Source organism: Lycium barbarum, chromosome 9, assembly GCF_019175385.1.
Source record: "Lycium barbarum isolate Lr01 chromosome 9, ASM1917538v2, whole genome shotgun sequence".
Taxonomy (NCBI): Eukaryota; Viridiplantae; Streptophyta; class Magnoliopsida; order Solanales; family Solanaceae; genus Lycium; species Lycium barbarum.
This window is the reverse complement of record NC_083345.1, coordinates 125,186,374-125,201,132: the sequence shown is the minus strand read 5'-3', so window position 1 is coordinate 125,201,132 and position 14,759 is coordinate 125,186,374. Positions and strand designations below refer to the sequence as shown.

General features: G+C 32.3%; 1 protein-coding gene across 1 annotated transcript; it reads left to right on the top strand.

Moving 5' to 3' along the window:
- The first annotated feature begins 3,716 nt into the window (after positions 1 to 3,716).
- LOC132609913 (DET1- and DDB1-associated protein 1) lies at positions 3,717 to 8,988 on the top strand. Its single transcript, XM_060324120.1, has 4 exons — positions 3,717 to 3,899; positions 5,905 to 5,965; positions 7,880 to 7,941; positions 8,404 to 8,988. Exons 1-4 carry the CDS (start codon positions 3,816 to 3,818, stop codon positions 8,476 to 8,478), a joined length of 282 nt encoding a protein of 93 aa, XP_060180103.1. The 5' UTR covers positions 3,717 to 3,815; the 3' UTR covers positions 8,479 to 8,988.
- Positions 8,989 to 14,759: the final 5,771 nt, after the last annotated feature.

The following is a 14,759-nucleotide window of genomic DNA, read 5'->3' as shown; positions in this document are numbered from 1 at the left end:
TTCTTATCGAAGAAGCTCTGGTACATATCGAAAATTAGAAAATTAATAAGGTTTAAATTTTTTCTTTCATTTTCTATTTTTATGTCTGTTTCTTTTTTAAATTTGAAATGAATTTTTGATGTGTTACAAAATTTTAACTCGTAAGCGTTTCAATAATCATCTTATTACTCAAAGAATCAAAATTGTAAATTTTTTCATTTGAAATGATTATATATGAAGTTTTTCTTTCTTTTTTGTAGATCTTTAATAATCATCTTGTTTGTTCTTAAATCTTTCTTATAAGATATAAAAACTCTAGTTTCACATTAATATATGTTAGTAATATTTATTATTGATTTAGGTTATTTCAATTTAGTAATATATTAGCCATGTATTTGCAATACGGTATCTTGAATCTTTTGGTCAAAAACTTTATTTATTAATATAAATATTTGAATAGTTTAATTCAAAGTCTTAAATGTTAGGCAAAACACTGCAAGAACTTAAAAGTTGAAATAAAAAATTGAAAACTTGGAAATGAAAATTCATTGTAGAAGAAAATAATTAAGCCTTTTCATTAATGAAGGCTCAAATAATAAAATTCTTTAAAGGAAAAATGTGCAAATATACCCCTCAACTTTGCGATTTAGAGCAGATATATCCCTCATTATAAAAGTAGTGTATAAATACCCCTGCTATTATAAAATGGTGCAAATATACCCCTGCTGTTACAAAATGGTGCAAATATATCCTTTTCGTTGACGAGATTTAAAAAAAAATCATTTAGGTTATTTTTTTAATGAAAAAAATGTCACATGACTTTAAAAGTCTACCCATTTAAAAATTACCATGTGGCTTTAGAAAAGTATGGCTACTAAAAAAAAAAATAGGTAGACTTTTTTTTTAAAGTCACGTGACATTTTTTTAATTAAAAAATAACCTAAATGATTTTAAAAAATTCCCTTCAGCGAAAAGAGTATATTTGCACCATTTGTAACGGTAAGGTATATATGCACCACTTTTGTAATGAGAGGTATATGTGCTCTAAATCGTAAAGTTGAGAGGTATATTTACACCTTTACCCTTCTTGAAATATAAATAGGCGAAATACATAGACAAACACTCAAAGTAACAACAAGATCCAATTAGATACCCTTAGCTATCGTTGTAACAAGATAGACATCTCTCTTAACAGCAAAGTCCCGCTAGACATTTTTTGCTACATGCAAATTGATGATTCATACATCTGTCATAAAAAGTTTAGTTGGTTAAATGTAAATTGATCTAATCATCAACGTTATAACAAATACTACTTCTACTAGATAAATATAAATACTCACACATCTTTATTACAGGTCATTGCTTGATGATCAACAACAACAACAACATTGCTTGATGATCCTAGAAAATTATATGTTCCCCATAGTGGCTGATTTTTTGTCCAAAGAATAATTTATTAGATTCTTGAAATCCGAACACCATCACATAAATTGAAATTGAGAGAGTAATTATTATATTAATTTCAGAGGCAAAATTCAAAATTTGAAATTTGTGGGTTTCTACTTTCTATAACGCTTTTAAGTTCATATACAATAATAACTGGGTTCACAATCAAATATTCGCAAAATATTTTGCAGATTTTTTAATATAAATATAGGGTCTCAACAAAAGTTATTTGATTTACATGAACCATACCTTATAGGCTCGGTCCCCCCCCCCCCCGCCCCCCCACACACACCTCCATTGTAAATGTCCTTCAAATCAGGTAGTTAGGAGAATGGTTACATTTTTATAAGTACTAGTTAATATATATATATATATATAGAGAGAGAGAGAGATAATTAAGTTCAATGCCTTTCGGTTATTTAATTTATAAAATAGCCAGTAAATATATAGGTTTTGTATACACATAATACATAAATAGACCCTCAAATTTGGCCTCAGCTGTCAAGTATGCCCTTCAATTTTGGGCGTGTACAAGTAGGCACCCCAACTTGTATAAAGTTGAACACGTAAGCACAAATGCTGACGTAGCACATAAATTCTGAAGGTGTCTAGATGATCATTTTGTAAGTAGGAGTGTTCAATTGACAAAGTGGATACAAGTTGAGGTGCCTACTTGTGCACACTCAAAGTTGGAGGACATACTTGTCAGCTGAGACCAAGTTTAAGGGCCTATTTATGTATTACGCCTTTTGTATATCAAGTATAAGTACACATAATCAATGTATAGATTTTGTATATCCCGCCTAGCACCCGTAATTAATTCTTTGCTGAGGGTCCAAAAATGAAAAAAACCCTATCAAATACTATTTCTGTCCCAATTTATGCAATACACTTTTCTTTTTAGTTTGTTAAAAAAAATGATTTATTTCCATATTTAGAGATAATTTAACTTAAAATTTCCCTTTTTACCCTTAATAAAATGATTTACAGCCACACAAATATCTATACTTATTTTAGGTCATAAATTTTAAAAATTTTATTTTTTTAAACCCTGTACCTAATCAAATTATATCACATAAATTGGGACGGAGGGAGTATGTCCTTTTAAGCAACAAAAAAAAAAGAGCAAAGAGGGAGTATAAAGAGCCCGTTTGGATTGACTTATAAGCTGTTTTCAGCTTTTTTGAGTGTTTGGCTGGCCAACTTAAAGCCATTTTGTGCTTAAAATAAGCCCAAAAAAATAATTGGGTCTATTTGACTTAGCTTATCTAATGCAGCTTATAAGCTGAAAACAGCTTATAACCCCAAAAAAATAAGGGCAATTCGCAGAATTGCCCTTTTGGGGTGGTCTTTAAATTTTGCCCCTCATATTTGAAATCTTTAAATTTTGCCCTTCGCTAAATCCCATGGGTTTCAGGTTCGAACCCCCACACAGTCAAAATTTAAAAAAAAAAATCGCAAGGCAGAGTTTAAATTTCGCTATGCCTCCATCGGCATACACTTGTGAAGGAATTAGCAAAGTTATGCCGGACTCGGCATACTTATGCCTTATGGGCAGACTTGGCATAAGTATGCCGGTTCCGGCATAACTTTGATAATTACTTCACAAGTTTATGCCGGATCCGGCATAAAAGTTTGCCCATTAAAAGTATGCCCCCATCGGCATAAACTTGTTAAGGAATTACCAAACTTATGCCAATGGGGGCATACTTATGCCTTATGGGTAAACTTTGCCTTGAAGCATATATATGTATTTTTTTTTTTAAACTTTTCAAGGTAAACCTTTACTAAGAGTGTGCTCATAAAACATAACTAAAAGTATGCCCCATAAGGCATAAGTTTTCCTTAAGGCATAACTAAAAGTTTGCCTTATAAGGCAAAGTTTAAATTTTGTATGCCCCCTCCGCCAGACTTTTAGTTATGTTTAACTAAAAGTGTGCTGGAAGGGGCAGACTTTGCCTTGAGGGGAAAACTTTTAGTTATGCCGGATCCGGCATAACTTTAACTTTTTCTTAAAGATTGTATGCTGGATCCGGCATACACTCCCCCAGTCCTGCCTTGCGAAATTATTTTTTTATTTTATGCCTGAGCGGGGATTCGAACCCAGAATTTCATGTATTCACCCATCTTTTCAAGCAAAGGGTAAAATTTAAAGACCACAAATTTAAGGGGCAAAATTTAAAGACCACCCCAAACGAAGGGCAATCCGCGCAAAAAAATGAAAAAATAAGTTAGCCTACACAATATGTTTTTTTTTTTTTAACTGCTTTTTTTAAGCCCATCCAAACAGGCTCAAAATAAGGAGCTTTTGCCAACATCACAGTATACATTTGTAGCTAATAATTGAAAAAAGTGGCATTGTTGTTCTTCCCAATTTAGGTGTTATACCAATGGGGTCAATGTTAGGTGATTTACCTTCTTTTGACCCTCATAATTTTAGTCAGCTTCGCCCTTCTGATCCTTCTACTCCTTCTGTAAGTACCCTTTTCATTTTTACTTTTTTTTTTTTTTTGGTCTTAATTTGTTGTAAAAAATAAAAAAAATTCAATCTTGATTATTTTACTGAACACCCTTTTCCCCATTTTTTTTTACAGTTTTTTTTAGCTGATTGTTGTTCGACCCTTTTAATTTCTTGTAAAAAGTAAAAAAATTCAATCTTGATTATTTTACTGAACACCCTTTTCCTCATTGAATTTCTTTTTGAATTTTACAGCATTTTTTTTTATTCTCAATTTCTTGTAAAAACTAAAAAATTCAATCTTGATTTGAATTTTACAGTCTTTTTAGCTGATTTATGCAAGACCCATTTTTGCTAATGTTTGTTTTATGTACAAAAAATGCATTCTTGGAGCAATTTAGCTGATATACATAATCAATGTATAGGTTTTTGTATATTTCTTGTTAAAAAAAAAGTTAATAACTTCAATCTTGATTGATTTTAGTGAACACCCTTTTCACAATTCAGTTTCTTTTTGAATTTTACAGTTTTTTTTTTGCTGATTTATGTTTGACCCTTTTTTGCTATGTTTGTTTTATGCACAAAAAATGAGTTCTTGGAAAATTTGGCTGAAGTGCTGAACCTAGCTAATTTGGGATTGAGATCTAGTTGATTGATTGTTTTTTTGCATGCTTATGTGGCGCCGTGTTACTAGAGCTAGCATAGAATACTCTGATTTAGGGCATTAAGCCTGTTTGGTTTCTGGTGTAATGATGTTTGATTCGTTAATGAGCTCTAGGATTGCCATAATGGTGCATAATCTGTAAAAGAGGAATAGTTATGCTATAAGTAATTTAACGCGGATTTTGGATGGCATTGGCAAATACTCAATGCACGTAGAGATATCATATTACCTCAAGCAACAACGTTGGTCATTATTAAGCGGAAAAATAAAACAACAAAAAGAATTGAACACGATCTATATGAACTGAGCCGTCTTCTTGATGGTTTGGGGGTATCTCGGTTAGATTTGTTTGCTTATGTGACTTTGCATAAACAATCCCTCTTTGCTGGGGTGGACTCAATGTCCGCCACGTGGCATATGCTGCCATAATGCATTGTACACTCAGCTTAATGATAACCACGTATTAGATTTTGATCTATTATGGCATTGATTAATAGTATGCACTGCTTATGTTACTGCTATGTCAGTTACTCTTACTTCCGAACTCAGACTGATAAATATGTACGAGAGGAATCAGAAACCAAAACCATAATATTCTACGACTCTGTAAAAAAGCTACATGATACTTGTTTCTATAGGTTGTTATTATGAAATATTACTTCTAAGAGAAGCGGAAAGAAGAAGCATTCTCGGTTCTTGTATTACCATACAAAAATTGATGCAACTTTTTTCCCTTTTTGTTTTTTAGTTCCGTCTTACCTTTTCTCTTTGTGCTGCTTGGCTCCTTGAATATGATCTGACCATTGATCATTCGGATTTCAAGCCTCACGAAGCAATTCATCTTTCTCTACCGTTTTGTTTTCCCCGTTCTGGTAGTTATCACAAATTAGAAAGGTAAAAATAATGGAGTGTTTGCTGATAAAGTTACGTGGCTAAGTCATAGACTGAAACTCATTATGTCTCTCCTAAGGAGTTGCTGTTAAGCTGAATTTTTTAATGTACCAATTAAGCGAATGCCACAGACTTGTACTTATGCAAGGTGACTAATGATAAAGTATGGTAACTTTGTAACGAAACACTCTTCACCTGAAGTACGTTTCTTTGAATGGCATGATAAGTAAAGTGAACCAATTTTATATTCAAAAGGATATAAAAACCTGCATATGGACTTAAAAATCTCTTTAAAAATTATTTTTCGCAATAGAAAAAGTGTTCCATGATGAAGTTGCCTGGCGGTAAATATTTGTATATTGGTTTTTTAGTAGATGGAGTGCATCCTCCTTTTTCTTTTTTCTTAATTTGGAGGATTCTAGTAAGTTTATATATATATCTAATTCTGTGTTCTTCCTATTTCCAGAGAATGACACCTGTGACTTATCGCCCTACTCATGATCGGACTCTTCCACCACCAAATCAAGGTAAATCAAGAAAAGGATTCTTTTTTTTTTTCTCCTTAGACATGTTTTGACACTATAATTTACATTTATCTATTAGTTGCTCTCACTCTCTGGGTTTTTTTAGATCTATATTTTACTAGAATACTTAACCCCCCCCCCCCCCAGAAAAACCAATTGAATGGAATTACTTAATCTCTGCTGCTGCTGCAGTGCTGCTATTTATCCTTATGTGTTGGCCATGCAAATTAAGCCAATCATCTCTTGAGGAATTTGAATTTCAGTTTGCTTACTGTAGAAATGATGCAACCTCAAAAACAGTTTGTGCCTCAAAAGCCTATGCTTTGTAAGATATCTTTTAAGAGTGTGAGATATACACCGTCAAATGTAAAAAATTTAAGTTATCTTTACCTGTTGTTGTAGGTAACCTGTCTTATTTCGAGAGTAAAGATCTCTCATGCTGAGAAATCTTGCTTGTAATATCCTTAGGCTGACCTGATAGTATAAAGAATTCCTTATACTGACGGTGTATAAAATTTAAACTCATTTTTGAATTAGGTATCCTACATTTTCAAGAGTAGTAGTTGTCTAGATGTTGACAAGTTTATCAAGCCTGGATCTGGATGTTTGGGGAGGTTGATAGGATGTTCATCAAGTCAATTGATCCCGTGAGATACTATTAGGAAGTCTTATGAGTAGAACACCATTGGGTATGGATTAATCAGGATGACCAATTGGCAATGAATTGTATGTGTATGCAGAATCAAGCACTCTCTATTTACTAGTTTTGGAGTTTTCGCCCTTTGCTTCTGGCTTTGATGAAGGTAAATAGTCAAAAAAGTTCCCCTAGAATGCGAGCGTTGAGGCTTTCATCGAAACAAAGAGAGTCCTGGCCGGTGCTTTGTTCTGTGTTAGCCAGGTGAAAGGTTTGATCGACTATAAATAGATAAGTATATTAAGCAAGGACCTACTAAAACCTCTATTACCATTTTGGGCTATAAGACTCATGGCTTCCAACGAGCTAGGTGCATAAGCTTTTTATTACTAAAACGGTTCCAGGAAATTCTGGCAGGATATAGCTCGTCTGAGGGTTCAAGAATAGGGTAGGGTCCTGTCCTTGAAGCAAATAATGCAGCTCTTCCCTTTTCTGCTATGGATATGTTTAATTCGAAACTCCAGTAATTTTTTTTTTTTTTTTGGGTGGGGCGTTGGTGGTGGAAGCTAAAGTGCAAGTGAACAAGCAACAAATTAGTTTTGGAGTGATATGATCTCGACAAACTTTAATAAGACCTCGAGATTTTTAGTGCCTGTTTGTGATAATCAACTGTGGTGAGGAAGTGTTAAGTGTGCTAAGATATATTGCAAACATTTTTGGTAAGAATTTAAATAAAAGCAATCTAAGTATTCTTCTCCTGTTAGATTTGTTGGTGCTACCTTTAGAAATATAACTTGCACAGACAAGTCACTGTTTATCAGGTTCATCTCCTTTCATTTTTAGAAAATTGTCGTTTAGTTCTTTCGGATAACATTATTATCTTGCTCCGTTACTGCATTTCTATACTCGACTATGAGACTGCTTTCAAATGCACTAAAAAGATTACTTTCTCAGTAGCGCTAGCGGGCGTTATCTTAATTTAGTTAGATATGGTTAGTAACTATATGTAAGATCCCATTACCAAAAAGGAAAAAGCAATTTCTCTTAGGTTGCAACATTTGGTATGTATAGTCGTATCATAACTATGAATAGCCATCTAAAGTACATTCATATTATTAGTACAAATCTGTATGTGGAATGCGCAAGTTCGTTGACGGTTTACTTTCCCATGCTTTATCATTAATCTTTTCTTTTTTCTTTTAGTTGCTTCATCATCCTTTTCTAACTCAACATATCTTGTTTCTAACTAAATATATCTTATTGACCTGCATTTGAATTTCCAGTTATTTGTTCAGAAGCCAAAAATATACTTCTGCGACACCTTGAGCAGCGTGCTGAAGAGAAGGTCAGTATCCATTTTTATTCGACATTCATTCTCGTTTCTACTATAGATATTTCGGCAATTTGTGAAAGAGTTTTAACTTCTATATACTGACTGTATATAATTTTTACACTCACTGAAAAGATAACTACACATAATTATCCATATAAAGTAGGTTTAGTAACTTGGAAAATAAGGAAGTTACTTGCTACATCTGGTTACGATACGCTAAGCTGATAGTGTAAAAGTTTTTTGCATTGTCGATGTATATAAGTTAAATCCTTTGTGATATTTGTTCTATTGCGTACCAGTTCGGCAAAACCCTGTATTTGTATTAAGAAATTCACTATAAATGTTTACAATATTAGATTAGAACCTAGTTACTAACACCTGATGTTGGTATCCTAGAATTTAGAATCCATAAGGTTCAAATCCTGGCTTGGTCTCTGATTCCTTTGATGATTTTTAATTTGTTTTGGTTTGCAGTTGAGACCAAAGCGAGCTGCTGCTGAAAATCTGGCACCCGAGCATGGATCCAAGCATCTTAAGGTGTCCACCTAAGATGCTACCCGTGGGGAAAGCGGCCCCGGGGGGGGGGGGGGGGGGGTTAAGTGCAGCGATGAGAAAACGCGAAATGTGGCGGTTGCAAACTGGATTGTAACGACCTGGTTTTCGAAGATTGACTAACCTTCCAAATAGGTTAAAATCTTCTGGTTTTCTGCATAGTTCTGTAAATATTGTTGTGATGATGCAGATGCATGTTGTTGTAAAACTCTGAAGAGCTTGCTTGGCAATTGTCATATAGCAAATGAGATGTACACCAATGAAAATGTTGTTGGATGAGATTTCTCTGCATGAGCATTGATAGTATAGTACAAACTGGATAGTAACAACTTGGTTTTCGAAGATTGACTAACTTCCAAATAGGTTAAAATCTTCTGGTTTTCTGCATAGCTCTGTAAATATTGTTGTGATGATGCAGATGCATGTTGTTGTAAAACTCTGAAGAGCTTGCTTGGCAATTGTCATATAGCAAATGAGATGTACACCAATGAAAATGTTGTTGGATGAGATTTCTCTGCATGAGCATTGATAGTATAGTACATGCATAGAGTATATGGTTTTCTTTGTGTAGGTGGTATTAGATGTGGGAGAAGTACTTTGATTCATTTTCCTGTAATTATATGTTTCGGGTTCGAGCTATGGGATAGAGTGATTTTTGGCAGGAAATGTTTTGCCTTGAATGAACCCTTACACTTTACCTGGTGAAAATCTTGGCTAGTGGGTTTTGGATACCAAATGGTTAAAAAAAGAACTTAGCATTATTAGTGGTTTATAATTATGATAAAAGCTGGAAAATCATACATTTTTACCTGGTGAAAATCTTGGCCAGTGGGTTTCGGATACCAAATGGCAAAAAAAAGAACTTAGCATTATTAGTGGTTTATAATTATGATAAAAGCTAGAAAACCATACGTAAATGTATTAGAGGCAGATTCAAAATTTAAACTGTTCGAAATCGGAATTCCAGCAAGAGGCGAAAAGAGATTCATTTGACCCCCTATCATAATCTTCGAGTATTATTGCCTGGATGCATAACATTGATTCTCAACTCTCCTGCTTTTCTATTTCATGCCATTTTTAATTAATCGCCATGTTAGATTACAAAATCATGATCCTAACAATTTCTTTTTTGTTTTACTGCTATAAAATCGATTCACTTACATGTAGTATCTAACCATCCAGAACGTCACAAAAGGAATATTCCTTCTGTCTTAATTTACGTGTTATAATTTTCTTGGGAATTTGTCCCCAAAAAAAAGTTATACTTTTTTATTTAGAAATAATATAAATTTAAACTTTTCATTTTAACTTTAATGAGATGATTTATACATATCTATAGCTTGTTTTAATCTACAAGTTTTTACAAGTCTTTCTTTTCTTTTCTTGAACTTTATGGCCAGTCAAACACCGCCACACAAATTGAAACGGCAAGAAATTTGTATACGCCCTAAACAACTAACATTTTAAATGATCGTAACATCTTTTTTTTTTCTTTTTTTAATCGTAACATGTGCAATTTGCTATGAGGGGTTTAATTTATTTCCAACTTAGGCATAATATATTATATTTAATCAACAATTCAAAGAAGACTCGGTCAATTTGTTTGAAGATCAGAGACATAATACCTCTCATCTATTTCCCATTGGCTCTTAATTAACTCATTTCTTATGATATTAGTTAATTGATTAAGTTACATTTCCCTTTCCACACACACATATGTTCCTATAATTTTTCCTAGTCAAATAATATCCTGTCTAGTCTTCATGTTGAATAACGGCCAAGTCTGCTAGCCAAGAGTAGAAATGTAGCCTTAAAAATTTAACAAAAAATTTAAGTATAAGCTCCAGCTTTGATTAATCCTAGTTGAAGTTTTTTTTTTTTTTTTTTAGGTTACCATATGATCTTGTTCTTTGCCTTGTATGTGGACATTTCCTTATCTATCGTTTGGTTGGATGGATTAGGAAATAAAATCTCATCATAAAATTTCGCGTTAAAACAAATAATACGATGTTTGAGCAGCTCGATGCACAAAACATCCTGCGTTAGCAGAGTCCGGGGAAGGACCGCACTCCAAAAGTGTGATGTAGACAACCTAATACAAGCACGATGTTTAGTTAGAGATATTAGGAAAAATAAATTTGACATAACTAATACGTACTACGATTACTTGATTGCATAAGAAAAAGATAATCCCCACATAACTAACAGTACAATGTCCAGTTGGCGACATTAAATAGTATCCACATTAAGTTATGCATGAATATGTACATTATTTCATTCGGGATAAAATGTGAAATATGAGTAATAGCCTGTTTGGCCAAGCTTATTTTTCCCTAAAAGTACTTATTTTTTCAATAAGTGCTTAATTTAAAAAAAGTGAGGTGTTTGGCCAAGCTTTTGAGAGAAAATAAGTGCTTTTGGGATTAGCAGAAACAGTTTTTCAGAAGCTAAAAAAAATAGCTTTTGCCCAAAAGCACTTTTTTGAAAAATACTTTTGAGAAAAATATACATAGAAGCACTTTTTAAAAGCTTGGTCAAACACTAATTGCTACTAAAAAGTATTTTTTAAATTAATTGGCCAAACACAAACTGCTTTTAGCCAAAAGTACTTTTTAAAATAAGCTATTTTTAAAATCTTGGCCAAACAGGCTATAAGTATATCAATAATTAAACGGAGATAAAAAGTACTGAAAGTGAAAAATGCTATACTACAAAAAAAAAAAAAAAAAGGAACTAGCTATTTAGTATTCGTCGAATCTATTGTCGAATAACCAATAGTTAACATGTCTTTGTGATAATTCATCGTTAAATAGGATTTAGAAATAAAATTTTGCTGTTTGATGATAGAAGTTGTCCATCGCTAATTACTTTTTTTTTTTTTTTTGTGAGGTAAATTATATAATTCCTTTTATCTTGTATTATTCCTCACTGTATAACATTCCTTTCATTTTTTATTTTATTTTCTCACTGTATAACATTCCTTTCATTTTTTATTTTATTTTCTCACTGTATAACATTCCTTTCATTTTTTATTTTATTTTCCATCTAGTGTTCGTATCTGCATTAGCCCGATTTTATTCGAATTCGTGTCCGAAAATCTCACGTTGTGAACCAATTGACTCCTTAACATGCAGGTTTTTGGAGGAGAATGACTGGAAATCGGGACCAATATCTGACATGTCATATGAAGGATTTGACCAAAGAATGGTTCTGGAAATGGAGACTCAATTCTGAAAGCAATATATCATGTGAGGAATTGACCAAGAATTATTTAAAGACAGTGCTAAAATAAGTCCAACATTGCCCAAAATAGTTAAATTTCTGACTGAGATTTTACAAATGTTGATTGTCAACTTTCAGCACAACGTAGGGCTGCATTCCTAGTTAGATCTATATTGACCTGAAAACCTAAGTTGAAACTGCATAATTTTTCTTACAATTGAGCATTTGATACTTACCGACCCGATTAATTTAGATTCGCGCTAGGTATATAGTCCTACTAAGGGGTAGAGTGGTTCTTACTAAGAATTTCTCCATTTCAAAAGTGTTTGGAAAATATTATTGGATCGAGTCCACTAATAAAAGGTGCTAGTTAGTTATTAATCTTTCACTTAAATACTAGCTCATTATGGGTGCCACCATTAAAAATAGAGGTTTTTCTCCCCGACATTCAGTGGGAGATTTGTATTACAAAACATGATTTTCCCACTTCATTCCCACAGAACCAACTCACTGGGAAAACGCATGGTGGGAAACAGATTCCCATTGAAACACTAGAAAACTTCCTAATTTTTTCGTGTGAAAACACTCTATTTAGGTTTTCCCCTTGACATTCGATGAAAATAGTCACTGAACATTTTTCAGTGGAAAATTTCAATGGGAAAATAATGATTTTTTAGTAGTGTGTAAAAAATTAAGATTTTCCTAGCTAACATTTCTTGCGAGAAACAAACAACGGTTAGGGTTAGCTATACAGAAACATTTATTGTGTCAATGACAGGCTGTGAAAATAAGGGAATTCATTTATTTTATGAGAATTCCAACGAACATTGATTTAAATTGTGGTTGCAAGATTTCTACTTTCGCAAGGAGAAATCCGTAATCCTCTTAACCTTATATTTATATTAAAATACTGTACGAAAACTCAAACTCGTAATATTTGATTAAGGATGGACAAATATCTCAAACTGCCCCCCATACCCCTTTGGCGTTCAAACTTAGTATATTAGAAACTGAGAGCCAAGCAATTCAACTTGACTATAGAAAATTATCATAAAGAATGCCACCCCCACATGATGTTTGACCATTTTCTCCTCTTATTTTACTTATAATTTTTTTCCCCCAGTTTTTGGTACAAGTTCAATTCATCTTCAATGAACGAACCAAAGCCTTTTCTTATAAATCACATGTTTCACTTTTTCCCTCACTTGCGTAGTCTGCAAATATTCCTCTTGCTTTTAACCAAAATAGACTAAACATTTCAACCAATAATCGATTTTTTCTCACGTTGTTTATTTATGAGCATGCTGACCAAATATTTTTCTTCGTAAGAGCTTTGGACTATGGTAGTTTTGATCAGACTATTTGATATTTTAGAAAGAAAAAATTTCACTTAATTAAATCGAGTGTACACTGAGTGGATATAATTTAAATTCTCATAATTTCAAGGAATAATGATGATAATATAATTAACCACTATGGAGAAGCAAATGAACCTAATTCAAGTACAGTAAATGAATGAAAAATTAAAATACACCAAAATACAAAGCATTTTACTTTACTACTATATAGAAGCATGGGTAAAACCCATGCTTCGTCGTCAGTCACTCTTTCAAAAAAAAAAAGGGTGGGCCCATTACTAAAACACCAAGCAATATTAAAAAAAAAAAATAGACCCCACCATCACCAAACTCATGTTAAAAAAAAGTGGACCCCATATTAAAAAAACAAGTAATGTAAAAAAAAACGTGCACCCCATATTAAAAAATTAAACAATATTCATGTAATTCCCAAAGTATCCCCATTAAGTAAATAATGGTGGATTCATTGTCACATGTGTATCAATCCATTAGTGGGAGCAAATGAAATCATTGTACAACAAAAAACATGAACCCCATGTTATTGCTTTTCTTCAAAAAGTTAAGTAGTTAAACCATACAATTTCCTTTCTTTTCTTATATTAGCCTGAGATCTAATCTAGATATTTAACTGTTGTATTTGCTATTCCGCCATGTCATTTATTTGTTATGTTTATTTATTTATATTTTAAAACGAAAGAATTTAATTACTTTTTCATTTTTTTCCTTACTCTAATAAATGTGAAAAGAGATTAATGTCGTAAAAGAAAAAATAATATTAAATGGAGATCAAATAATTAATAAGGTAAATTAGTCAAATTCTAATTCTAATTGACGTTTCCTTAAAAAATCGTGCAAAAGACAACATGACAAGTAAGATGAGATAAACCAAGAATATTTACCAAAAATTAAAAAATAGTAGTTCTTTGTTTAAATAGAAAATTAAATTTCTACTTTGTTTCATTTTAAACATGTAAAATTAATTTAATAAATTGAATTAGAATTATCCAAATCAAAAATTGATAAAAAATAATAAGTATTGTCTCTACATACATTAACAATAGAATATTTTACACCTTTAAATTAATCGAATTAAAATTCAAAGTATCAACTGATGCTTAAATATTGTTATTGTTTTATCTCAAAGAGAAATCAAATTTCTACTTTGTTTTGTCTTAAATATGTAAAATTAATTTAATAATTTGAATTAGAATTATCCAAATCAAAATTTGATAAAAAAATAATAAGTATTGTTTAGGTCCAATCTACATACATTAACAATAGAATATTTTACACCTTTAAATTAATCGAATTAAAATTCAATCAACTTATGCTTAAATATTGCTATTGTGTTGTCTCAAAGAAAGGAAAATAGTTTCCTTTTAAACAAGTCTTCTCTTTTAAAAAGTAGGGAAAATACATAACACCCCCCCCCCCCCCCCCAACGTATAGCCAAATTAATTATGACGCACCCAACCTTTGCGGGCGACCTATTACCCCCCCAGTCTTAATTTTTCTGTATTTTTGTACCATTTTTTGACTGACGTGACAAAAAAAAAATTAAAGCCCAGTTGCACAGTGAAGAGTGTTGCACACTCTCCGCCAAATTGGTGCCACGCTGCTGCCACGTCACTGCCACTTTTCCTTTTTTTTTTTTCATTTGATTTTTCTTTTATTAATTATATTTACACTAATTAACCT